General features: G+C 40.1%; 1 protein-coding gene across 1 annotated transcript; it reads right to left on the bottom strand.

Moving 5' to 3' along the window:
* Positions 1-64: 64 nt before the first annotated feature.
* On the bottom strand, positions 65-26,179 carry skic2 (SKI2 subunit of superkiller complex). Its single transcript, XM_079259186.1, has 29 exons — positions 26,115-26,179; positions 25,472-25,590; positions 21,426-21,547; positions 21,187-21,304; positions 20,927-21,041; positions 20,726-20,800; positions 20,577-20,630; positions 20,315-20,478; positions 19,504-19,659; positions 19,200-19,345; positions 16,006-16,152; positions 15,371-15,455; positions 15,158-15,264; positions 14,903-15,049; positions 14,723-14,819; positions 14,419-14,631; positions 14,090-14,200; positions 13,833-13,944; positions 13,627-13,745; positions 12,693-12,824; positions 12,451-12,588; positions 12,258-12,362; positions 11,994-12,129; positions 11,711-11,837; positions 5,676-5,886; positions 4,679-4,789; positions 2,412-2,630; positions 1,811-1,951; positions 65-388 (listed from the first exon to the last, which is right to left on the bottom strand). The coding sequence occupies exons 1-29, from the start codon at positions 26,125-26,127 to the stop codon at positions 188-190; spliced, it is 3,741 nt and encodes a 1,246-aa protein (XP_079115312.1). The 5' UTR covers positions 26,128-26,179; the 3' UTR covers positions 65-187.
* Between the last annotated feature and the right edge of the window lie 153 nt (positions 26,180-26,332).

The following is a 26,332-nucleotide window of genomic DNA, read 5'->3' as shown; positions in this document are numbered from 1 at the left end:
CAGTCTCTTGTTCATGATCATTACTTTTCATGTAAACATCAACATGTATAGGCACATTCAACACCTCCTCCATATACAACACCTCCATCTTTCTCACCTCTTTCGCTCGCAAACACACATAACTGCAAGCGCCACTGTATGCTCCCACACTCCTCAGCATCCTCATCCTCATCCCTGTATCCATGCCTCAGTGGGTGTAGAGGGAGGCGGTGAAGACAATGTCCCTGCGGATGGCCAAGGAGGCCTTTTCCATTTTGCTCCCCAGGACGGAGTCTCCCACTATGCGCGCGGCCTGTCGCACCTCCTTCAGCACCTCGTCCAGGCGCTGGATGCAGCGGACCACCGTGCCCTCCTGGACGTCTGTCAGCAGGGCGATGTCAGCAAAAGGCTGGGACAAGACGACAGGAGATGACACGGTTTAAGTACGCATCAAGATGGAATTGTCAATTAACAGAACTTGTGAAGTAAAACCTAGAAGACAATACTGAATATGATTAAGAGAACTGTGGATTATCAACGCTTTGCCTTCAGTGGTCATGGTGTGTTGGTTAATCAAATTTTAGTGCATCACACTGTAAACTGGTCCAAATGGAGCAAAAGAGAACAAATTAAACGATTGTTCAGGTTACAAATAAAAAATTAAAAATGGCATTAGTGTTTCATAATGTTGCCTTTAATTAACAGAAAAAGCTATAAAGTCACATGCATATTACACACCGTGCACAGCAGATACAAACTGCTCAGTTCAATCAGGCTTTCTTTAGGGTCTAAAGCAGGGGTCACCAACTCCAGTCCTCGAGGGCTACCATCCTGCAGGTTTTAGTGTTTCCCTTGTACAACACATTTGATCCAAGTGAAAAGGTTCTCCAAGAACTTGTTGCCATCTTCTGCACCTGCCTGTTAATGAGCCATTGGTTTGGGTCAGGTGTGTTGTACCAGGAAAACAATAAAACCTGCAGGATGGTAGCCCTTCAGGACCGGAATTGGTGACCCCTGGTCTAAAGAATACAAAGTAGATTATGATCAGATAAGCCAGAACTACTGTGCCTAAACCTACACACTGTAAGAGCAGTCCTTCATGCAGAAAAGACATTTAATATATAAATATATTCACTTACAGTGTGTATTAATTTGAAATCCCTATCTTGATCAATTGCAAACTTTTAGTCTTGAGATTTATATGTAAGAATAATGAACCTTTCTATCAGAAAAACAGAGCTGAAAGAAGACATTGAAAAATAATATGTAAGATCTTGGAGGTTAAAAGAATAAAATTAATGAAACATCTGAAATTATAAATCTAACTCACCAGACGATCCCTCAGATTAAATCTTTCAAATAATGTTTTATAACATGTCCAAAACACACTCCATCAGTAAATGCTGAGAGTCAGAAACATGGCAGCATCATCACCATCTTGCTCAGATCAGTGCAGTTTCCTGATGAACATCACTCACTGAAAAGTGTCTTCAAAGTCTGTATGTTTTAAGTGAGATATGATGACTCTCAGCTAAAATCACAATAACATATTTGTAAGCAAAGATGACTGCAAAGTTTAGCGTCAAGTGTAGCATCATTGAGCGTCACTGTTGTGTGCTACAGGTTGGTCTGGTTGTTATCTGAACCATTAATAAACACATACTGGCATGTTTCATTTTATTTTGATTCCATTGTGCTGGGATGCAATCTGAATGCATAAACAACCCTAAAATCTAGTGAGGTGGTCTTTTTAAAACCTTGCCTGTTTTTCCTATGAAAGTGGCTCTTCCAGAGCTCTATCAGATAAGTCACACGGTGTGTGAATTCTCACCATGCCTCTGGCCCAGCAGTACACCACCTCAGTCAGGCCAAACTTGAACTGGCCTACAAACTCCTCGGCTGTCTGCGGTATCCCACAATCCTGCTGCAGCTCCCCGATTCGCTTAGCTACTGACAGCACTCGATCGATGCCCTGAAAGAAAAACGGACACATCGAAAGAGGAAGATGGTTGTGCAGACTGCATAACCTGTCGGATACGTGCATCTGAGTTGTACAAGTGACTATCCCCCTGGGTGTTAACAGGATGGTGGTGTTACTTATGTTGAGGAAATCTGTTTCTGTTCTTCTAGGACAGAAGGTCGAAATTGCTACTTAGGTCATCATTAATTTAAGCCCTTGTAAAGCTCTTCCATGTCAGAGCGGTTCCCAACACGCACTGGTGCAGTACAGGCATATTTGGCAGAAAAAGACCAGACAAGTGATTTAATAAGGGAGCGGGTGAGTGGGGTAGTGTGCCCTTGTTGTCCTTTCCAGGATGATAGTGCATCAAATCCGCCTTTGTTTCTCCCTGAATCGCCACAGAGTTTGTGCAACATGTCACTTTTACTATCTACTATGCATGTAAGAAACAGAAAACACTCTTCACCCTCACCTCCTTGAGCGTGTTGGTAATGTGCGGCTCCACCTGAGTGTTCTGAGTGAAGACCAAGCAGGACAGCAGGGCGGCGCTCTCCTCGGGTGCCAGCAGGCTCAGGGCGTTCTCAAACAGCAGCTCGGTCAGCAGCAGCTCGTGGCTGCTGATCTGAGAAGCTACTCGGCCTTTCAGCTGCACCGCCCCGCTGCCGTCCACGTACTGGAGAGACTGAAGGACCTGATGGAGACCACAAACACTTTTGTTAAAGATCAGACCAGCAGATCGTTCATGATGCTGAAGTCAAAAAATATGCAAAATAATTCCTCTGTAAAACAGACTGTTGGAGGAAAAGAAGATTAAAACTTCATCACAAAAACATGATGAAGTCTCGACATATTCCATATTCGGACACTGATTATGTGGGGCATAATCTATCAGGGTTTTGTGGCTTGTGAATGAGTTTTTTATTGTTTAAGTTCTTAGAGCATTGGGATTAGATTTTAACCATGTTTGAACAGAATGAATCCAAATGATCTTAACCATTTATCACTTCTTTTAGAGCCACAAATCTAGATTTAGCCTGTGGCCAAAATATTTCTAAATAACTGAATGGCGAGCCAGAATGAATACTTCATAGCTAAAACCTGTTTTCTTTGTATTTATTATTTATACATTCGATAATAATACATGTCATTATATTCAAATAGAAACTGTAAAACGTGTTATTTGTATACTGTGTGTGTGTTGTTATGTTTTTAAAATTTTGTGGGCTTTGGTGTCTTTTAATGTTCAGCAGTAGATGAGAAAGTAAGTCAGGAAGATGTCAGAATTGAACCTCAGACCTGGCTGCGTTTAAGGAGCAGCAGCTTTACCAGGTGAATTAATCGCCTACAAGAGCCTTCAGCTCCAACAAAACCAGTTAACCAGTTAAAACTGTCTGGTATTTTTGGTCCTGCAGTGCAACATTTCTTTGATTTGTTGGTAACCATGCTGCTCTGCTCTGTTGCCTCCACTATATGAAAACTCTGACACTAACAGCTGTTGAACTTTGACCTCCAAACCACTTTCAGATGCTGAGAGGAGCAGAAGTTGCAGCTAGCTCTGGGGTAAAATCTCTTCACTTCAACCAGCAGCAGCTAGCTACTAGCAGTGAAGCAGACATAGGACTCTGCTGGAACTAAAGGAGTTGTATGGTGTTTCATGCTAAAGTTTGTAGCAAAACATTCACCGCTAAGTTTCTCAAAGCTTCTTCTGCTCCAGATGCAGCTACCATGATGAGTCTCTCCGCACTCTAGCGCAAACATTCTTAAAGGGGCCATGCTGTTTTCTTTTTTTAAAAAAAAACAACAAAACAGCGCTATAAACAACGTGTATTGAAAATATCTTAATACGAGATAGATTTCCCTCAGCGCCTGTTGTCATGTAGCTTTAGAGGTGCACCAACATCAAACCAAGTATTTAACTTGATCCACACATTAAAACGATCTCCATGCCTGTTTCTATTGACGGATTTATTCATAGATGAATTAAGAAATATTTTATAACTACAATTGCTGCCACTAATAGACATGTCTGACTATGAATTTGCTGCTGGAACAGAAATACACTTTGAACATTAATCAATTTGGACTTTTTTTGTGGTGTGTTTTGACACTTTAACTGCATTCAGCAGACAAGCCACTTTGGATTAGAAGAAAGATGGAAGAATTGTTTCTTGTAACTTATGGTGCGCTTTTACCTTAGTCATGGGAATGTAGGAAATTTTTTAAAAGCTGATTAGAAAAAAATATCCATTTAATTCTGACATGGTAAATTTAGTAAATCTCTGGCAAAATGAATAAACAAATTGAAAACAAAAGCAGATAACTTATAGATTCAAAAAGATTATTGAAAGAAAAAGCATTTGGCCCAATGCTTAAGACATGTCAGTTCTTAGTTCTGCCTACTCCTTTTTGTCACACCAGAATTATTTGAAGAAAATAAAATGGTTGATCTTTGGTTTTCATTTTGTTTCCTGTGTGTTTTTGTTGTCATTAAGTGTAATTTACTCATTTTAAATCACTCATTTTGTTCTATTTTTTCAGCAGTTTTCTTTTATTATGTTTGAAAAATAAAATGAGTGTGACAATGGTTGAATTTAGGGATTATTCTATTTTAATCCTTTTTAAAATAAATAAATGAAAGAATAAATGAATGAATTAATAAATTAAATAAAAGTATTTTAATCAATAAACTAGCCAGATAAAAAGCACCAAATTTTGACAGGCCTGGACACGGATTCAAACCTCTATCCTCTGGTGGTATTCAGGCAGCAGAGTCAGAGACTGATCGGACACCAGGAACATCAGCCGGTCCAGCTCCTCCTGCACACTCATCCTCTCCTTAACCCGAGCAAACTGAGACACACACACAGAAACACAAACTTGAGTATAAAACAGCATCGCTGCAGCACTTGACCTGATTTGGAAACTAAAAAAAAAAAAAAAGGCTGCAATATACTGGAAAGAATCACTTTGCTTTTTGTACTCTTGTTTACAGCATTTGATTAATACTACATATAAACCCACCAGGGCTAACTGCCATTCAGAGACAGCTTGCATCGTAAAACACACTGCATTAACACCAATTTCTAAAACTCCCAAGTCAATAAAGACATGATGGAGTGTGAATATACCACAATAAGAGGAGACTGCAAGTAACCGCTTCCTGTTATACAGAATAATGAAGGAAGCCAGTGTATGTAAGTAAGTGTGTGTGTGTGTGCTGGTTCAAATGACATGCTGTTCCTGTGAGACAGCGATGAGCTGCAGCTCTGAGCATATATGGATAATTATAGAAACAGTTAGCTCCGACGCTTGCATCTCGTCTCCTTCATGACGCTGCCAGAAAAAAAAAAAAAAAATTTAGACACCACAAAACAGACAACTTGTGGTGGATTTGATGATGTGGTAAAACTAAAAAGACAAATGATGGAGGGATCAGAGAACACCGGAGCTGAAATGAAGGAGAAATATAAGACACTGCATCGAATGGGGGGATGGGATGGGTCGGCTAATTGAAAAACGGCTGTCTTATGTAAGCCGTGATGGTAATTAGCTGCATAAATATTCAGCTGCAGAGCAAAAGGAATTTGATGTCTTTATTAACAACCACTGAAACTGAAACACTTGTCTCATCATTCGTATTTGCAGCACATCTCAGGCAGGTATAAATAACTGATGAGGAGCACTGCCTTCGAGGGCTGAGCCGATGATTAACACATGCACACATATACGCACACACCTGCTCTGCAAAAGTAGGAGAGTGGATGCAGTTGAAACTCCTCAGGCTGTCTTGTAGCACACGGAGCCTCATGGTGTTCTCAACCACGTCCACGCTCTTCAGCTGGAGGTCGTTCACTGGGTCGAGAGTGGCTATGCCATCGGGGTTGGCCTCGGCTAACCGCAAGAGCTCCTGTGTTGCCGTGGAAATGGCTTGGCCAGGAGGGTCATGTCTACAGGGCAAAAAGGAATAAAGAATAAAAAACGGTGATGATGTCAAACATGATGAGTTTTGCCCTAACGCAAAAGCAGTCATTTTAAGTTTTATGATTTATTTTCTGTAGTTAACATGAAAAAAACTAGCTAGCTGCTTGGAACTTTGCAATCATGCCCCTCCACTTCTATCTCTGTTTCTTGCTGTAAAACTTATGCATCATTCAAAAGACCTAATAGTATTTAAAGTTTCATATGAATAAATCAGCAGTCTGCACTGCCTTTTTAAATATATTATGTTTCATCTGCGTTACTTCCATCACCTGTGAGTCAGTGAAACAACATGAAACCATTTGTGGGATTTTAGATTAGGATGAGTTAAATCAAAAGCAAGATGCTCATGAACAACAACAACAAAAAAGAGGGAACCATTAACACAATGGTATGCAAACGTTTAACTTCTCAGGTTCATGTCAGGATTTAATCAGCCTGTCAACACGATGGTTAGTACACAGAAGTTGAAAAGAAATACCAAGTGCCAAATTCAAAGATTTCTAAATATAAAAATGTCTGGAGGGAAAAAAAGGAAAACAAAGCACTGAATTGAATATATATCAGTACCAACAGAACCGTCTTTGTCTCCCACAACTACCCACAGCTTCTTCCATCACTAATAGCCTTACTTAGGTTGAGCTCATGACACCGAACTGCTGATGTCGCTTCGTAAAACTAAATGAACATAGTTTGTAATGTCCTAAAAGCTTCAGACTGCAGCCACCTTTTAGCAAGTTCTTCTCATTTTTAAGATTAAGTCAGGTTAAAAAATACTTTTTTAGCCTTTACAGGAAAATGCTGTGTTGCAGTATCATTGTACAGTAAAATAATGAGTGTTAAGAAAAAGAAAAAATAAGAGAAAAAAATACAAAATCTAAAAATATAAGAGACTAAATGAAGAATGTATGTCTACAGTAATCTTAATAACTCTGATGTGGGGCTGTGCGTGGGCTGTAATGTACCTTTTTTGGGTCAGTAAATGACATTATTCCCTCCCTTCTTTAAACTATGGTCTATACTATTGTTGACAGAACTAAGCATTCAGACCTGTGACGTGAATCCTGAATTAATGTAGATAATATGTGGAAATGCCGCACAAAGATCCACTCCATCAGACATAAGACAGTCACACCGATTATAAGATGAACCTTCCTGTACTACCTCTGTGGCTAAACATTTGGAGGGATGATAACTAGTTTGCAGCTCAAACCATAAAGTTTAAACACAGACCCAAAGATAAACTGCAGCAAGCTTGTGCGGCAGAAATGAACTAATCCATAAAGAGACTAATTTATTAGTAAATAATCAGCAAATCCAGGGGTAAAATTCACTAAATTTATGGGTCTCCTTTGCTTAAACTGATCTTAAATAAACATGACTCTTAAAATGACACATGTGCTGCTCAGTGGCAGTGACACAAATATGTCAATCAAAATAAGTAGTTAACATGCATTTCAACACATTAATATTTATCACATCGTAACATCTTTACTGATAAATGTTCTGGTAATGAACACAGTGTAAGCTACAGGGATGCCAAAGTGGAGTTTTATTTCAAAGAAAGGAATTTGTATTTAAAAAAAAAAAAAAAAAAAATTATTTATTTGACTTCGGTTTCTTAAATAAAAAAAACTTTAATCTTTATATTCCCCTCTAAATCTAACAGTAGTTTCTGTAACTTTTCTATTTATGAACAAATTATTTATCTGTAATGTAGTCATGATAAAAAAAATAAATAAAAAAAATCCATTACTCTTTAGGTCCTTTCCAGCTGTCCCACAGTGAATCCTTTGCCTCCATCCAACCCTCTCCTCTACATCCTCTTCTCTTACACCACTTAAATTCACGTCCTATTGCACTACGTCTACGCTGGACCTATTCTTGCTTGGTTGCTCAAACCTCAGCAAGCTTTTCCTAATACATTACTCCTCTGTACACGCCCAAGCTATCATAGTTTGGCCTCTGTGACTGCATCTCCAGAACATCTAATATGTGCTGTCCCTCCGATGCACTTATTCCTGATGCTATCCATCCTTGTCACTCCCAAAGAGAACCTTGCATTCTGCCTCCTGTCCTTCCCTCTTTTACCACACGACACTTTTAAACCTGTTCCAACCTGCGTGTAGAAGTCTCTTAACCTCTTTTCCACACTCCTTGTTGCTTTGATTCTTACCCCAAGTATTTAAAATCCTCCACCTTCTTCATCTATACTCCCTTTAATCTCACTGTTCTACTTTGGTACCTCATGTTCACTATAAATATAAATTTTCCACTGATATTTCCCCCCAAAAAATGGAAAACTAGACAAATGGTAGGAAACAAACCACAGCAAATGCAAACAAATACAAATGGCAAAACCGAACAGCCAGCTGCCACACCTGTAAAGAAGCAGTAAACATCCTAAGGCTTAAAAAAAAAAACAAAAACAAAAAAAACCAGACAATCATAGGGAGCACCTGTGTCTGTCTGGTTTTTTTTTTTATTTTTTTTTTTTACTTTTCCTGAATGTGCTTCTGTATGCCCTACATTCAGCTTTGTCAGCTTAGCTGCTTTTCTTCCATACACATACTTGTTTTGAGTTGCTGACTCAAAGTCGTGCTGAATGTCATTCATTCATTCATTCATTATCGGAACCGATTTGTCTGATTAAGGGTTGTGGGGAAGCTGGAGCTTATCCTAGCAGTCTTTGAACGAGAGGCGGGGTACACCCTGAACAGCTTGTCAGTCCATCACAGGGCCAACACAAAGACAAACAACCATTCACGCACACACTCACTTCTAAGGGCGACTTAGAGTAACCAAGTAACTTAACATGCATGTCTTTGGACAGTGGGAGGAAGCCAGAGTACCTGGAGAGAACCCACGCATACACAGGGAGAACATGCAAACTCCACAAAGAAAGGCCACTGTTTAACTCCTCATAGTTCCTTATATACCAAGCAGAGTACTTCGTTCGCAGACTGGAGGCTTACTTGTGGTTCTTAGAGTCTCAAAGAGCCGAGCAGGAGGCAGAGCCTTTGGTTATCAGGCCCCTCTCTTATGGAATAAGCTCCCAGTTAGTGTTAGGGAAGCAGACACCCTCCCCACCTTTAAGACTAGACTGAAGACTTATCTTTTTGATAAGTCCTATAGCTAGGGATGGTTAGCATCCCTTAGTTATGCTGCTATAGGTTTAGACTGCTGAGGGACATTTCCTGATACACTGAGCTTCTTGCTTTTTCTCTTTATCTCTCTCTTTTATCCCTCCCCCAATAACAGTGTTGCATCATTAACATGTATGTCTCCTGTCTCAGCAGGTCTCCTTGGCCGGGAGTAGCAGTTCCTGTTGTCTTTCTGTCCTCTTCCCCCCACACAGCAGAGGCAGATGGCTGCCTGTCCTGAGCCGGGTTCTGCTGGAGGTTTCCTTCCTGTTAAAAGGGAGTTTTTTCCTTCCCACTGTCGCCAGTGTGCTTGCTCAGGATGGGAGATTGAGTTGGACCCAACTCAGTCTGTTGGTTTCCTTATATAGGCTGTTATGAATTGGCTTTCATTATGTTTTCCCCTCTGTCTGTAAAGCGTCTTGAGATGGCATTGCCGTGATTTGACGCTATATAAATATGTTGAATTGAATTGAACTCCCCCACCAGCTGAGGATTGAACAAGCAACCTTCTTGCTGTGAGGTCACAGTGCTAACCACTATGGCACCGTGCAGCCCATGCCGAATGTCATCCTCAGTAAATATGCTTAAAAGAACCTGGAACCTGTTTTCTATTCATTTGTTTGAACTGTTTTTCATATGATTAAAACATGGAATTAAGATTGTTGTGAAGTACAGTAAATATGTTTACTGTTCTTTAGCACACAGAATACCATGGAATCTACTGAATCCCGTCTCTCTACGAGGAGCTTTTTCAGGGAAACTATGGGGCTTAAGGAAAAGTTCCTTATTCTGAGAAATATACTGAATATTTTTTGAAAGCCCAGGTAGATGAAAAAAGTTCCTGTAGAGGGAAATGTTCTCCGTTTTGTTGTGGCTAATCGTCATCGCTCTCCTTTTCAGGTCGCACGTCTACTTTCTCTTCTCCTAGACCCCTCTCCCTCCACCCGTTCACTGTTCTCACTACAGATGATCATGTCATCTGCACACACCTTCCTATATGGATAGTAGCCTGTCTATTACCATAACAAGCAAAAAGGACTCTAAGCTGATCCTTGATGGTTAAGTCTCAATTCTATCTTTTACCCCTTCCCCTAGCCCTAGCCCTATAACTCAGCCCCCCAGTGGAGGGGTAATTGTCAAGTGGTGAAAATGTTCCCCTAAGAAATGGGGCACCACTACACCGTGACGACGTCATCAAGCTGCGGCACTTTAGCTGCTACGCAAACAGAGGCGACGAGTGATTGTTTTCCAAGATACCGTTGTCGTCATCTGTACTACTTTCTGTTTGGGCAATCGGTATATCTCCCATTTTTTTGTCTGCTTGTTGGCCAGTCACCTTTCCTTCCAACCCCACCTCTTTTATGAATGTTCTGTATCAAAAGTAGAAATTTTTTGTTTGTTTTCATTAGTCCAATGCATTCCATTACAAAGATCAGATACAAGTTGTCTATGATATACATGCATATATATGCATAGCTTAATTTTTTTTTTAAATGTAGATATAAATACAGACTGTAATTGTATAAAAATTTTAATGCTGTGTGAACTGCATAAACGGGAGCTACTGTCCCTTGAACGTTTTTTTGCAGACATTGTATTCACAACATGGAAATTGAACGTGTAACTTCTTTATGTAATTATAACTTAATAGAAGCTTTTTAACAGAAATTAGTACAAGAACAGGAATGTAAACGATAAAGTCCTCTTTTTCTGCTCTGTAGCTGATAAGTGCCCTCGTGTGTTCTGGCGTCCCTGGTTAAAACATATGACACAATTTAGGACTGTGCACAAAAGTAAAGGAAATGCTACAACATAAAACCACTCTCGCTGAAAGAAAACAGCGAGAGTGGTTTTATGCATTCATATATCAAACCAGCAGTTCAGCAAATGCTAGCCTCTTGTGCTAACTGTAGCAAACTTTCACAGAGCAGAACATACGATCGTAAAATAAAACGCCGTAATTTCAGTCTTGTTATTAAATCGTTTTTTAATGCTGAAAATACTTACATTTGTAAACCTCTTTTTCAGCATCGGTACACACGTTGCCGGTGAACGCGCTGTACAGAAACTAATAATTGGCAGCCGTACGCTTCTACCCCTTCTTCAATGAAGTGTGGTCCTGGAAAATCTTCACTTTAGGGGAGTGTAGCCCTCACCCTTCCCCCTTAGCCTTTGTCCAAGGGAGAATTGGGATACCCCTTCCCCCCGCATAATTGCGCAATATGGAGGGATAGGGCTAAGTGGAAGGGTGAGAATTGAGAATCACCCGATGTAGTTCCACCTCCACTTTGAACTCCTCTCTCACGCCAAACCACCGTCTTACAGCCCTCATACATGTTTTGCATCACTCTGACTTACTTCTCTCCCACTCCAGGCTTTCCTCATACGATACACACAGCTATTCTCTCAGCATCTTTTTCTACATCTACAAAGAGCAGCTCCCTCTAAACATCTCCATACTTCTCTAGCAATGATGTCCTGATGTCTGTTTAATTGATGCTTCCACGTTTTGTGCTTGTGCTCCTATTTTTAGTAAACTTCTGGTAGTAAGGAGTTAGACCGAAAGCCTGTTTGAGAAAACATTTAATGCCTCCTCATTTGCCATTTTACCATCCATGGTATCAAAAATTGTATCATAACCTTCACTCACTTGAATCGGGGTTGTTGTCTCTTGTTGTAGTTATCGATGATTCTTTCGGGAATCACTTTGAGGGTTTTCACTGTGATGCCCGAGATGTCCTGAAGCTTCAGCTTCTGCACTGTGTGGCTGCACGGGCCTGACAAAAGCCAAAGGATGACAGTAAAAATTCATCTGGAGCCTGAAGTCATTGTCATTGTGAAAGTTATGAGTGTATCTTCGTGACAGTGAAGCAGAATTGCAGATTATGTTAGTTACATCGGCTTGTGTCGATGCACTCACAGCCATCACCTACCGTCGGGTATGAACAGGGCGGTGTTGCAGAGGTGTGGAAAAGCTGTGTAGTCGTTGCCTTTTCCCTCCCCTTCCTCATTGCCCTTCTCACAGATAATGAGAGCCGTAAAAGTACGATTCACAGCATCATTGGACACCTGTTAAACATTGAGAAGAGCCCTTTTCAACACATATGCCAATCATTACATTTATTCCCAATATTTAAGTTCCTATTAATCATTTAGACCCAACAAGTTTACAGAATGAGTTGATATGAAACACTTGCCTGCAGGATAACTCCTAATGCGTTGAGATGCTGCTTGTTGTTAACCACCACAACTCGACCTACAGAAAGCGCTTTCAGTCCGTTCACAGATTCCAGGATGGCTTGCTGACATTAGGAGGACAGAGGAGAAATGAAGCAAATGAACAAGCTGATCGATTTGACTTTGATCATGTATGTGGGTGAGTGTGTTAACCTGGAGGGCTTCTGTGGTGGTTCGCAGCTCCGTCACAGTGTGGTAGTAAGGCATCAAGTCTGACAGCTGGCCCTCGGTGTCCAGAGGAGGGAGAGAGGACAACGACTGCTTCAGCTGACTGATCCTCTTTTCGTGTGCCTGACGAGGGAGGAAGAGGAGGGGGTGGTATCTGTCAGCTGTCGCTTAACATGAAGTTTACCAGGTAATAATGAGCATCATCTGGCCTTGCTCTGCAAAGGTACCTGAGTGTCTCTATGGCTTTCAGAGAAGCTCCTTCTCATCATGTCAGTCACTCGCAGAGCTTCTACTCGCAGCAGGTTGAGAATCATAGTGTAGGTCAGTCTGAACTGGGACTGGAGGACGGTAGGCTTACCCTGACAAAGACAAACTGGACAGTCAGGATATTTTCTAAAAACAGCTTTCAATCCATTCTGAATCATCAAGCATCTCTTATTCTTCTGCCATAGAAACCCTTTTTAACTAAGTTCTTTATATAAATATGTGAGATTTGGTGTAAAAATTTGTCAATTTAATGTTTACTTTGTGCCCATTAAAAATTTGTTTACCAGAACAGCCACGATAGTAGATATGTTTCTCTCTAGCTCCCAGCAATCATCTGTTAAATATCTATCACCCTGTGTAATCTACAAATGAAAACGCAAATTTGTGTGTTAGCTTTAAATTGTGTGATTTACTCTGGAGCTGAGGAAACAAATCTTTGGGTTTGTTAATAAGACAGGATTCATTACTGTCTGGTTATTATGAGGTAAATTTTATTACTCGGTACAACATCTGATTTGCAATACTTCAGGAACACTGTGAAATGCTACAAGAAGTAATTTCAAACCATCTGAAGAAGAGGAGGCTCTGGCTTTCTTACATTTTGCTAGAAACATTCGGGAGTGAATAAACCTAATTTGAGTTGGACAGCACACAGAAATCAGAACAGTCCTTTCCAAGAAGGCGCAGAGGAAGCCTGAGTGAAAATAACCCACTCATCTGTGTAATTGAATGTTAAATGAATAACTCAGCATGCATCACCTTTAATCGCCGACAGAATAAACAAGCTGAGCAGAAATCTGCTTTACGAACTAGAACTATCAGGAAACTTAATGATGCAGCACATGAACTGAAGTCAAATCTCTCTGGCGAGTTTCAAAATGTGAAGGGTCTCACCAGCATCATGACATGCAGATCTGCCATGTTGTGCACGCCGGCCTTACACAGTATGATCACGGTGCCTGTGGCATCCAGACCTCTCCTTCCCGCTCGGCCCGCCATCTGAATGTACTCACCTACAAGTATGTGTTGCAACATAAACATACGTCAAAAACTGCTGTTTTTATAGGTGATGAAAGACAGGAGAGACGAGAGCAATGAACCTGGCAGCAGATTTCTAAAGCCAGTCCCGTCGTGCTTCCTGATGCTGTCGAAAACAACAGTCCTGGCGGGCATGTTTACTCCCATCGCAAACGTCTCGGTGGCAAACAGCACCTGGGAGATGAAAACATTTGAAAAGGGGCGTTTACAACACCGTCGTTATAGCACAGATTTATGTAGTAACTGATGGAGTTTGGCTCTTTAAAAAAAACCACAAACCGTAAGGTAGATTTTAGCCTGACTCTCTGCTCCGTCTTACCTTTACGAGACCTCGTGAAAAAAGCATTTCAATGACTTCCTTCAAGATTGGCAGGATCCCGCTATGATGGACTGCAATGCCTCTCTTCAGCAGGTCCCTCATGAGCAAGATCTGTAGGAACAGGTCAGAGTCGATTATTGTTTAAACTGCGAAAATGCACAAGAACGGTCAATAAACTAACGGGAACTCAGCGAGATGTTTAGATTCTTGGCTGGCTGACTCAACTAAAATGTGAAACCTCTTCTGTTTTTCAAAAACACGTATCTGAAACAAATCTAAAGCTTGGCGAACCTGAAAAATTGTATTCCTGTGGATGAAAGTCTGTTTACCTGAGGAAGCTGCCGGTCTCCTCCTCGCAGGCGACTGAGGCTCTTCTGGAAGAAAGAGTGGATCTCTGCCTTCTCTATGGAGGTGGTAAGGTCCATGGAGCCCAGCGAGCGGGCGTTCTCGTCGCACCGTGTCCGAGAGAAGGTGAATGCAACCACTGGGGTTTGCTGCTGCTGGGACAGGAAGTGCAGCAAGGTGAGCCACACGGATCGGTCCTACAGGAGAAATTTAAGGAGGAATTAAGAGACATAAGAATGATGATGAAAAACTGAAACATAAAAGCGGTGAGGGATGGCAAGGACTTACCTGACTGGCTGAAGTGTTTTGCGACGTATTTTTAGTGCCAAACGATTGTGCATGTTTACTAGTGCGTTCCTTTTTAGCCTCAACAGCTGCATAATATCTGACAAGACACAACATTTAATTTAATAAAAGACACTTCGAAACACCAATCGCCACGAGAAGAACAAAACAGAGGAGTTGTACCCTTTAGTCAGGAAGTTTCCTGTCGCATCTAAAAGTAAAAACTTCTCTTTCTGAGTCTTGGTGCTGTTTCCAGTGTACAGGTAATGCTCCAGCGGGACAGGCCTCTTTGTTGTGCTGATCACATAAATATGCCTCTTCTTGATACGACTGGGCATGAGGAACAAAAACCACTTAGATTCCAGCCTTTACCTCTGCATCACTAAAAATATATCTAACTTTTACAGCTCTAGACTGCTGTCATTGTGGTGAATTTACCCGATCCACTCGCTGAATTCCAGAGCATTTGGCACAGTAGCGCTGAGGAGAATGATACTGACATGATCAGGAAGCATAATCAAGACTTCTTCCCACACAACACCTCTCTGAAGAAAACAAACAAGGTGGAAACAAGCAGAGGAAAAATAATGATCATTTATCTGATCCGTAAAGCAGATAGCTGGAGGACTTAGTATGAAAATGTTCCCTTACTTCTGCATCGTTGATGTAGTGAACCTCGTCGAAAATCACCCACTCCAAGTCTCGGATGACTTCTGAGCCGTTATACAGCATAGACCTGAGAGAGAAGACCAGCACAAAGTTACCTAGACATCTTACTAGAGCACAAGATGTTTTTACTATATGGATTCAAATCCCCTTCACGCTCCAATCTATTTAACCGGCCAGTTCTAAAATATTAGATGGGGGGTTTAGTCTGAAGAAAGGGGCTTGGACCTTTCACTTGTGTATTTTCAAAATGTAGCTTGCTTGAACTGTTTTTTTTTTTTTTTTCCAGGATCTCCTACCCTTGCTTTAAAACTGGGGTAGGTAATCTTGCTAAGACATTTTTTTTTACTCTGGGTGAAGTGGCTCCTCGTCCTGATAGTAGTCTGTACATTTTGTAAACATGAATAATAAGAAATATAGTTAGACCACTCAGTTTACTGTAAATCTGTAAAAACTCTGACTAATCAAATGTTCGGGCCAAATTGAAGTTGTTCATTTCTTATAGTTCATAAGCTTCTTTCCCTGACTTGGCTCGGTTTATTTGGCTCCTCCCGATAAACAGCTGAGAAAGAGAAAATCGTTGGTGGAAAAAGCTGCGAACTAGAGTTCAGTCAGAGTACCTGAGGATCTCTGTGGTCATGATGAGACAGGAAGATTCAGGACTGAGCTGGACGTCACCCGTAAGGAGTCCAACATCTCCAAAGGTGTTTTTGAAGTCTCTGAACTTCTGATTGGACAAAGCCTTGATAGGAGATGTGTAGATGGTCCTATAAGAACATGAGAGGGTCAAAGTATAAAAATCTTTCAGTTTTTCCCATTATTTACATTCCTGACTAGTGTGTGGCAACATCAAATCTCTTAGATAGAAATCAAGTACAAAAACTCTACACATTTATCTGCACGCCATATCTTTGGCTTCAAGTTGAAACTTTACTCTCCTCTACATGAGTAACTTACATCTCTTTCAAAACCAACTGAATTATACTAAACAATATGCTGCTATTGCTGGAAAAGTTACTTTAAGAAAGAAAGAATTTTAATTTTCTATTTATTTTTACCGAAATATCCAAACTGTGTCAGAAGTCTAACTCGATGCCTCTCAATAACTTGGTGCAAATAAAAGAGATTGTTCTGAGGATTCAATGCATGAAATCCCTCCATGTAGTCATGGAAACATGGTGTCTTGGTTTAAAAAACTATATCAAATAACAAGAACAACACCATCAGTCAATACATGTTATGACTATAGAGAATTAAAGCAAGACAAAAATCTAGGATTTAATCAAATGAATCCATAAGGAATTATATCAATGAAAAAATTCCTATGAAACAAAGTTTTCATATAACTAAATAAACACACACACACACACACACACACACACACACACACACACACACACACACACACACACACACACACACACACACACACACACACAAAAAACTAATGAAAACAAGAATAAATCATCATCAAAAACAAGACAATAAGTGGTATTTAGAACATGAAAGTCTTTGGACTTTAGTGCCATCCAGTGGTAAAGTTAAAACAGCAAAAAAAAAATAGACCATGTGCCTAACATTAAACAGTTATTAGTTGTATCATCAAAATGATCAGAGATAATTGGGATCATGATTGCATAGCCATCAAAATCATCTTCATTCACTTGTATTAAAACATCTGGATGAAACAAGTTCAAATGTCACATTTCCACATTGTTTTTCAGCATTTAACAGATTTGTTGAAAATTGTAAAGTTGATTCCTTTTTAATGATCCTATCTTGTAACATGACTGTCTTCTGCTGCGGACCAGGCATATCTGCTGCGTTTACTTTTATAATAAATGGCTTCATTCTTTTTGAAACCCTGGTGAATCATCAAATCTTTAACTCAGGAGAGACACAACTGACTTCATTCATTCATTCATTTTCCTAATTACAAGTTCCAGCTAAGGGTCGCAGGGAAAATGGAGCCAATCATACAGCTAAACTGTTAATTGCTAATATTTGTATGAAAAATGTTGGCTTTATAAAATGTCACAACATCACCGACCAAGATGGCTACTAGTAAAAACCGAATGGACTGAAAAACCAAACTAGTTGAAACATGTTGCTTGGTAACAGTTTTTTCAAGTTGAATGATCTGTTGCCAACCCCTGAAGCAAACACCAATGACAATGTATTAAAAACAATAATGTAACATTCTCTGCAGTTCAACAATTCAACAAAAAGCAACAAAACACTTCAAAATATAATTTAGTTTTTGCCCTGAGTTGTTGCTCTGCAGTGATCTGGGCTGAAAAACTGTACTTCACAACTTTTTTGCAGCCCATGCATCATGTGACAGCTGCGTTTTGCTTTATGGCACCATGTCACATGACAGCTATTGGATATCAACACACTGGTCATTAGAAACTAACACCATGGCTGAATCAGGAAAGAAACACAAGAGGACATTATGGGAGGAAACAAAGAAAAAGAAAAGGAAAGGGATCAAAAGACAAAACTAGAGTAAACATCAGACTGGTTTATACTGGCTGGAGAGAGTTCAGAGTAAAGACAGGATGCAAGACAGATGCTGAACGGGACTCTGATGAAGGCACCAAAAAGCAAAAATGACCTCTTGTACTGTTCATTGTTATAATGGACCTGAAGAAGTCTCTCTCTGAGCACTCTCCCGTGTTTCCACGTATTTTTGTTGTTTTGATGCCCTTTCTTTAATCATAATTCTTACTACACTGAAAAGCCTTTTAATATCCACTCAGCAACAAATCTTAAAGTTTTTCAGGTTTTCAAAAGATTCAACAATTCATTAAAATATTTGGACATTTTGAAGGCCAATAAATGACGATTAAAAGACCTATTTAAGTATGCAAAGCTGAGGAGAATAACTATAATTATGTGAGCAGTGCACTACTTTGTCCCAATCCTCAAATGATGACTACTGAATCATCTAAATCGCAATGATGACTGTTCAAACTCTTGATTTTCCTTCTTACTGGTGAGTATCCATCATATTACACTAACGCAGGAATTATTTCAGAACACAGACATGCTCACCACTTGGATTGATTACTGTTCATTTTCCTAATTAGGTTCACACTCTTTGCTCATCAACCAAAATATTAAACCTGAATACTGTTTCCATGACAACCCCTCAGAAAACACCCTTTTAAAACACTTAAACCTAGACGATCCCCTAGTGGCACTGATTAAAGATAAGCATAATTAGAAACATGCATGTTGTGGGATAATGTTCTCAGCTCCAGTTTCAGTCACCTCTCAGTGTACTATCAAATGGAAAGTAGCTCATTTTACGTAAGTGATGTTATCTCAGTTGGCAACTGGCACAGCTGAAATTAGGTTTTTAAAATGACTACATACATTTTACATCTGAACCAGAAGAATCGCTGTCCCTGAATGTGACAGTGAATTCTTTCTGTCTTTGTACAGAGAAGAAAAAGGTTAATGACTTTGTTGCATATACTATGTGCTGCAGCACTCATCTTCAGTTCTGCTTTGTCACTGAAAAAATAATCAATGCTACATGATGAAAAGCTGTAATATCAGATGTCTGAACTGGAAAGAGACTCTGTACATGATCACTTTTTCATTATCTGCAGTAGTATGATGTATTACTGAAATTCGTCTGTTTTTATTCAAACTGTTTTATCCTTACTTTCCAGCTTTAAATAAAAGGAAACATGTCGGTCTGCATCATCATTTGTGTGGCATGTTTCAGCTCATTGCACACCCGTACACCTTCACACACACAGGGAGGCAGGGAAGTAATTAATTTGCACGGACAAATACACACCTGGTCATGTGTTTCTGTGAGAGAGCGATGGCGTACTCAGCCACCACTGTTTTGCCAGCTGATGTGTGTGCAGCTACAAATACGGAGTCATGAGCCTCTAGCCTCAGCACAGCCTGTTTCTGGAAAACATCCAGCTCAAAGGGCCACTGAAGCGGAAAAAGGCAGAGAAGAGATCAGATACCAGCAGCTGCACAGCTTAAGAGATTCATCACATATACAGTGCAGTTGGACATTTAGAGATGCACAGTTGCAAAACAGACATTAATTCATTTTGGGATAATTGGACAATCAGTGAAACGCCCACCTTGAATGCTGGGTTGGGGATGCGTTTATAGAAATCTTCACAGGGTGACGTTGTGTCCACAGGAATGGCCCATTTCTTTTTCTCTTCAGAGTTTTCTTTTGGTTTTGATTTCTCACCTTTTCCTGTCTCTAAGGGAGTTGAGGATGACGCAGCATCCTGAATGCAGAGGTAAAGAGTGGGATTTCAGAGCAGTTAATGCAGAGCCAGAGGCAACAGCATAGCTAAAATTTAGGTCATAAAATAGCTTATGTTGGGATTATTTTCAGTTTGCAAAATGAAAAAGTAGACAAACTGCACTGCAGGAAACTGACAGAAACACTTTAAACATGTCATGACTCCCAGTAACAGATGTATCAGTATGATTAAAAACAGGCATTCTCACTGAATATGTTCGCTTTATTCTATTTTTGTTTATTTTAATGGAGTGCTTTATAAACTAAGTGTGTTTATAAACATATGTGACTTCATAATACTTTTATAACAAGCCAAAACAAATTCAGAGAAGAAAAATGAAATTCGCAAAATTATCATGCTAATATCTACCATTTAATATCTACCATAATATCTACTCATCTGTTTAGACAAGCCTACTCACTTCACCCATAATTGCACTGTCTTTTAATGTCTGTTTTAATGCTTATTGTTTTCAACTTGTTTTAATGCAATTTTATCATTGTGTGATGTAAGGTGATCTTGAGTGTCTAGAAAGGCACCCAACAAATAAAATGTATCATTATTATTATTATTATTATTTATTTATACTATTTACCAGACACCAGTTTTAAAAAAAAAACAAAAAACCTTTTAATACCTTGATGCCCAAGTCTTCAAGACTGTTTGTTCTGGGAAGTTTGGGGGCTTCTTCACTTTCTTTGCCTTCATCCTTCTCCTCAGCCTCAGGCTGAAGATCAGTGATGTTGTCCGGTGTGGACAAGAGAGACATGAGGTTGACCTCTGCCTTTGCTATTTTGTCTTCTTCAGGTAAAAAAATAACAGAAATGGCACCTGGTGAATTTTATCTTTAAAGTACAAATATTAATTTTCTTTTTTAAAAGCGCAATATGATCTCTAACCGTTGTTAGTAAAATCCATCCCGGCTTTAAGTCCTGGGGCGACTTTCAGCAAATCTGAGTGAAAAAAATTAATTAATATATAACAGCAGAACTTCTAACAGTATTGTCCAACACTACTTAATTTAGAAAAAAAAAAAAAAGAAAGTCACCATTCTCAAAGTCTATTTCCTCCTCTAGATTTGACTTTTTCTTAATCTGGTCCAGAGTGAGTTCTTCCATTCCGCCTACAGAAAAAATTTATTTCCAGGAAACATTATCAAAGATGAAAACACATCTACATCTATGCATGATCTAAATGCTAGACTCATAAATTACATAACAACAGATGCTTTTCATGAATGAATCTCAACCTGGGAGGAATGGATAGTTAGTGTTGCTTCCTCGAAGGCTCTCTGAAGGAGGTCCAGGTTGTCGCTGCAATGACAGCGAGTTTTTGGCTGACAGGCCGGTGTTCTCCACTAACACCTAGAGGTGGTGGGAAAACCAGAACAAGCAGGTGAATTAAGCTTTTTAAACAAGATAACATTGCTTTTTTGTTCATTAAATGAGATTAATGCACCCAATATAAAGGCAGATACTCTCCTGCAAATGTAAAGTGTCAACACATTACCTCTGTAAAGTCCAGCAGCATCCCAGTGGTTGGATCTCTGACTACTGAGAGTCCAGAGTGAAGAGGAGATGGAGAGCAGTTAAGTAAAGAGTTGACATTCGCCTTCCTCTGGGTCACTCTAGAGAAGACAACAAAAACAAATCTCATCTTTTATCATTCCTGAAATGTCATGCGTTCAAGTTGCTCATTGCGCTCATTATTTATTTTTGTACTTGTAACAACAAGATAAATATATGTACTTGAGAAACTTCTGAAAGGCAAAGTCTGTGTCATGAATAGGAAGCCAGGCAGGGTCCCGTAAAAACTGTTTCTCTACTTCCGTCTCCAGGTTCAGGCTGGTTGGTGGAAGCCCATGGGGAAGCTGTGGAAGGAAATATAAGAGCAGATATTCAGAACTCTTGTCATTACTGAACCTCTTATAAAACATCTGTGAGGGACAGAATTCTACATGTTTCCCACTTCAAAAAACCAAAGAACTAAATGAACCTAAAAGCAGAAACAGATAAAAGTTTAACAGTCCATAAAATAATGTCCTAAAATAAGACAGAATAAAATAAGAGACTAAAACACAAATTTATGTGGGAAAAAATGAAGATATATATATATATATATATATATATATATATATATATATATATATATATATATATATATAAAATGAAGATATATATAGATAGATAGATAGATAGATAGATAGATAGATAGATAGATAGATCGATAGATAGATAGATAGATCGACAGATAGATAGATAGATAGATAGATCTCCTGAAACGCTCTGTTCTGCAGCGTGGCAAGAGAAATCGACTGCTGCGGTTGCTCCTTTGCTCCCTCAGGAATCCATGGAGAGGGTGTTTGCTGTTATCCAATATTGTTCTCAGTTTATTCAGCGTGAGTCTCTCCACTACTGTTCCCAGAGAGTCCAGTCTCCTACCCAGCACTGAGCTCCCCTTTTTGACTAGTCTCTCCAGCCTGACTAAAACACAAATTTATGTGGAAAAAAAATGAAGATAAAAACAAATAGATAGAGTAAAACAATAAATAAATACACAACTACAATAAAAAAAAAAATCTTTTAAAAGTTAAAAAAAAGTAGGTCTTGAGCCACTCAACACTCTTTCAGTAGACTGACATCAGCTGGATGTGCTAGATGTAAAAAGTTAAATATTCAAATTGTCACAGCATCTGTTCATGTTCAGTTTATTCACAGCACCTAAAACCATACAGCTGTTAAAAAATATCACTTGGTTGGCTATTTGATCCTAATACCACAAAAAATTTTATAACCTTAGATAATGCCAGTTATTCAATGCAAAATTGCATTTAAGTCTCCGTTCTTGTTTATAACCAGCAGGTGAAAGTACCTCTGGCTGCAAAAGGAAGACAGATTGTAATACAGCAATGACACCTAAAACACAAGATGTGGCAGGTATTTTCCAAAACAAGTTTCTCTGAGTTGGAGGGATAATATCAAGAGATCAGTGGAAGATGGTTGGTGGATTCTGACCACACTTGCAGTATACTGTGATTGATTGTACTAAGACTATTCTATGTACTATGTACATAGAATTCTATGTTCTATGTACTATTCTGAAGATGGATTACAACAAAAAAAAAATACATTTAATACTTCTCCATATGCACTGTACGATGTTGTTTCTTTTATATTGTTGGATTGGATAATTCAGATTGTTCAGACAGACAGACAGACAGACAGACAGACAGACAGACAGACAGACAGACAGACAGACAGACAGACAGACAGACAGACAGACAGACAGACAGACAGACAGACAGACAGACAGACAGACAGACAGACAGACAGACAGACAGACAGACAGACAGACAGACAGACAGACAGACAGACAGACAGACAGACAGACAGACAGACAGACAGACAGACAGACAGACAGACAGACAGACAGACAGACAGACAGACAGACAGACAGACAGACAGACAGACAGACAGACAGACAGACAGACAGACAGACAGACAGACAGACAGACAGACAGACAGACAGACAGACAGACAGACAGACAGACAGACAGACAGACAGACAGACAGACAGACAGACAGACAGACAGACAGACAGACAGACAGACAGACAGACAGACAGACAGACAGACAGACAGACAGACAGACAGACAGACAGACAGACAGACAGACAGACAGACAGACAGACAGACAGACAGACAGACAGACAGACAGACAGACAGACAGACAGACAGACAGACAGACAGACAGACAGACAGACAGACAGACAGACAGACAGACAGACAGACAGACAGACAGACAGACAGACAGACAGACAGACAGACAGACAGACAGACAGACAGACAGACAGACAGACAGACAGACAGACAGACAGACAGACAGACAGACAGACAGACAGACAGACAGACAGACAGACAGACAGACAGACAGACAGACAGACAGACAGACAGACAGACAGACAGACAGACAGACAGACAGACAGACAGACAGACAGACAGACAGACAGACAGACAGACAGACAGACAGACAGACAGACAGACAGACAGACAGACAGACAGACAGACAGACAGACAGACAGACAGACAGACAGACAGACAGACAGACAGACAGACAGACAGACAGACAGACAGACAGACAGACAGACAGACAGACAGACAGACAGACAGACAGACAGACAGACAGACAGACAGACAGACAGACAGACAGACAGACAGACAGACAGACAGACAGACAGACAGACAGACAGACAGACAGACAGACAGACAGACAGACAGACAGACAGACAGACAGACAGACAGACAGACAGACAGACAGACAGACAGACAGACAGACAGACAGACAGACAGACAGACAGACAGACAGACAGACAGACAGACAGACAGACAGACAGACAGACAGACAGACAGACAGACAGACAGACAGACAGACAGACAGACAGACAGACAGACAGACAGACAGACAGACAGACAGACAGACAGACAGACAGACAGACAGACAGACAGACAGACAGACAGACAGACAGACAGACAGACAGACAGACAGACAGACAGACAGACAGACAGACAGACAGACAGACAGACAGACAGACAGACAGACAGACAGACAGACAGACAGACAGACAGACAGACAGACAGACAGACAGACAGACAGACAGACAGACAGACAGACAGACAGACAGACAGACAGACAGACAGACAGACAGACAGACAGACAGACAGACAGACAGACAGACAGACAGACAGACAGACAGACAGACAGACAGACAGACAGACAGACAGACAGACAGACAGACAGACAGACAGACAGACAGACAGACAGACAGACAGACAGACAGACAGACAGACAGACAGACAGACAGACAGACAGACAGACAGACAGACAGACAGACAGACAGACAGACAGACAGACAGACAGACAGACAGACAGACAGACAGACAGACAGACAGACAGACAGACAGACAGACAGACAGACAGACAGACAGACAGACAGACAGACAGACAGACAGACAGACAGACAGACAGACAGACAGACAGACAGACAGACAGACAGACAGACAGACAGACAGACAGACAGACAGACAGACAGACAGACAGACAGACAGACAGACAGACAGACAGACAGACAGACAGACAGACAGACAGACAGACAGACAGACAGACAGACAGACAGACAGACAGACAGACAGACAGACAGACAGACAGACAGACAGACAGACAGACAGACAGACAGACAGACAGACAGACAGACAGACAGACAGACAGACAGACAGACAGACAGACAGACAGACAGACAGACAGACAGACAGACAGACAGACAGACAGACAGACAGACAGACAGACAGACAGACAGACAGACAGACAGACAGACAGACAGACAGACAGACAGACTGATTGATTGATTGATTGATTGATTGATTGATTGATTCAGATTCAGGTTGTCAAACACAATATGAGAGCAGAAAAGGAAAACACCCCAAATAAAATGTGTCATTGTTATTTACTCTCCTCACCTCATAATAACTTATGTTACGAGGAGAAAAAGCCACGATAAACAACTAAAACCAAATTACATGCTATTTAAACTGTGTAGGAACACTGTCGAGAATAGGAGATCTGACATTTGACAGATAATCACAGCAACACCATAGTTTCCTCTGTACTTTCCAAAATGACTGTCATGAACTACCACTGTGACACTTGCAATATATGTCAACTTATAAAGACTTCTGGGGTTTCTCTCTCTGTGTCTCTAAAAAATATGAATGCAAGCAGTGACACTGCTCCTGACTGACCGTGCTCTGTGGAGGTAGCGGCTGGCCAGGCACAGGGTGTGTTATGAGCTCAAACCTGCCAGAGCAGCCCATCTCCAACAGGGACATTGGCAGGTCCATGGGGCCCACAGAGGGCACGTCTGAAAGGGAAGAGACAAAAAGTTCTGAATGAACACACTGACCAAAAAAACAAACACTGAATCCCACAGATACAAAACTCTTTTAAATACAATTTGTAATTTGTTAAAACTTTATTTGATTTTGAATCCCACACATACAAAAGTCTTTCAAATACAATGTGTTATTTGTTAAAACTTTAAATGTGTTATTTGTTAAAACTTTATTCTATTTAAATAGATAGATAGATAGATAGATAGATAGATAGATAGATAGATAGATAGATAGATGTTGAATACGTTCATTGTGGACAACCGCGACGTTTTTGTTGGTTTGATTGTTTTCATGCACTCAAAAGAAAAAAACTAAAGACAGAACTTCATTTGTTTTAAATCTGTATCATGAAGCTGTAAAACTGACAGACAGCAAAGTGCTACAAGCTACATCATCACAAATTACACCTCTCATCAACACAGGCAAACTGCAGCATATTTTTTGCAACCAATATTTAATTAGATTTCTAATAAACTATTAGTCTGAGACTTACTTATTCTTTCCATGGTCCCACTTGCCACTAAAAGCTAAAAGTTGCTACCATGTAGTTCCTTGTGTTGCCTCGGAAGTTGCTAAAATTGCTGGACGGAAGTTGCTACCAACCTAGCATCAATGCTAGCCAGCATAACGCGATTTCTTGAAGCCGTGAATAACATTTATACAATATTTATATTATTTATATGTGTTTTTTAAAAATAGATATATGTATAT

The sequence above is a fragment of the Telmatherina bonti genome (genome assembly GCF_933228915.1).
Source record: "Telmatherina bonti genome assembly, chromosome: 19".
NCBI classification, from domain to species: domain Eukaryota; kingdom Metazoa; phylum Chordata; class Actinopteri; order Atheriniformes; family Telmatherinidae; genus Telmatherina; species Telmatherina bonti.
The sequence above is the reverse complement of the archived record's forward strand: the minus strand, read 5'-3'. Positions and strand labels throughout refer to the sequence as shown.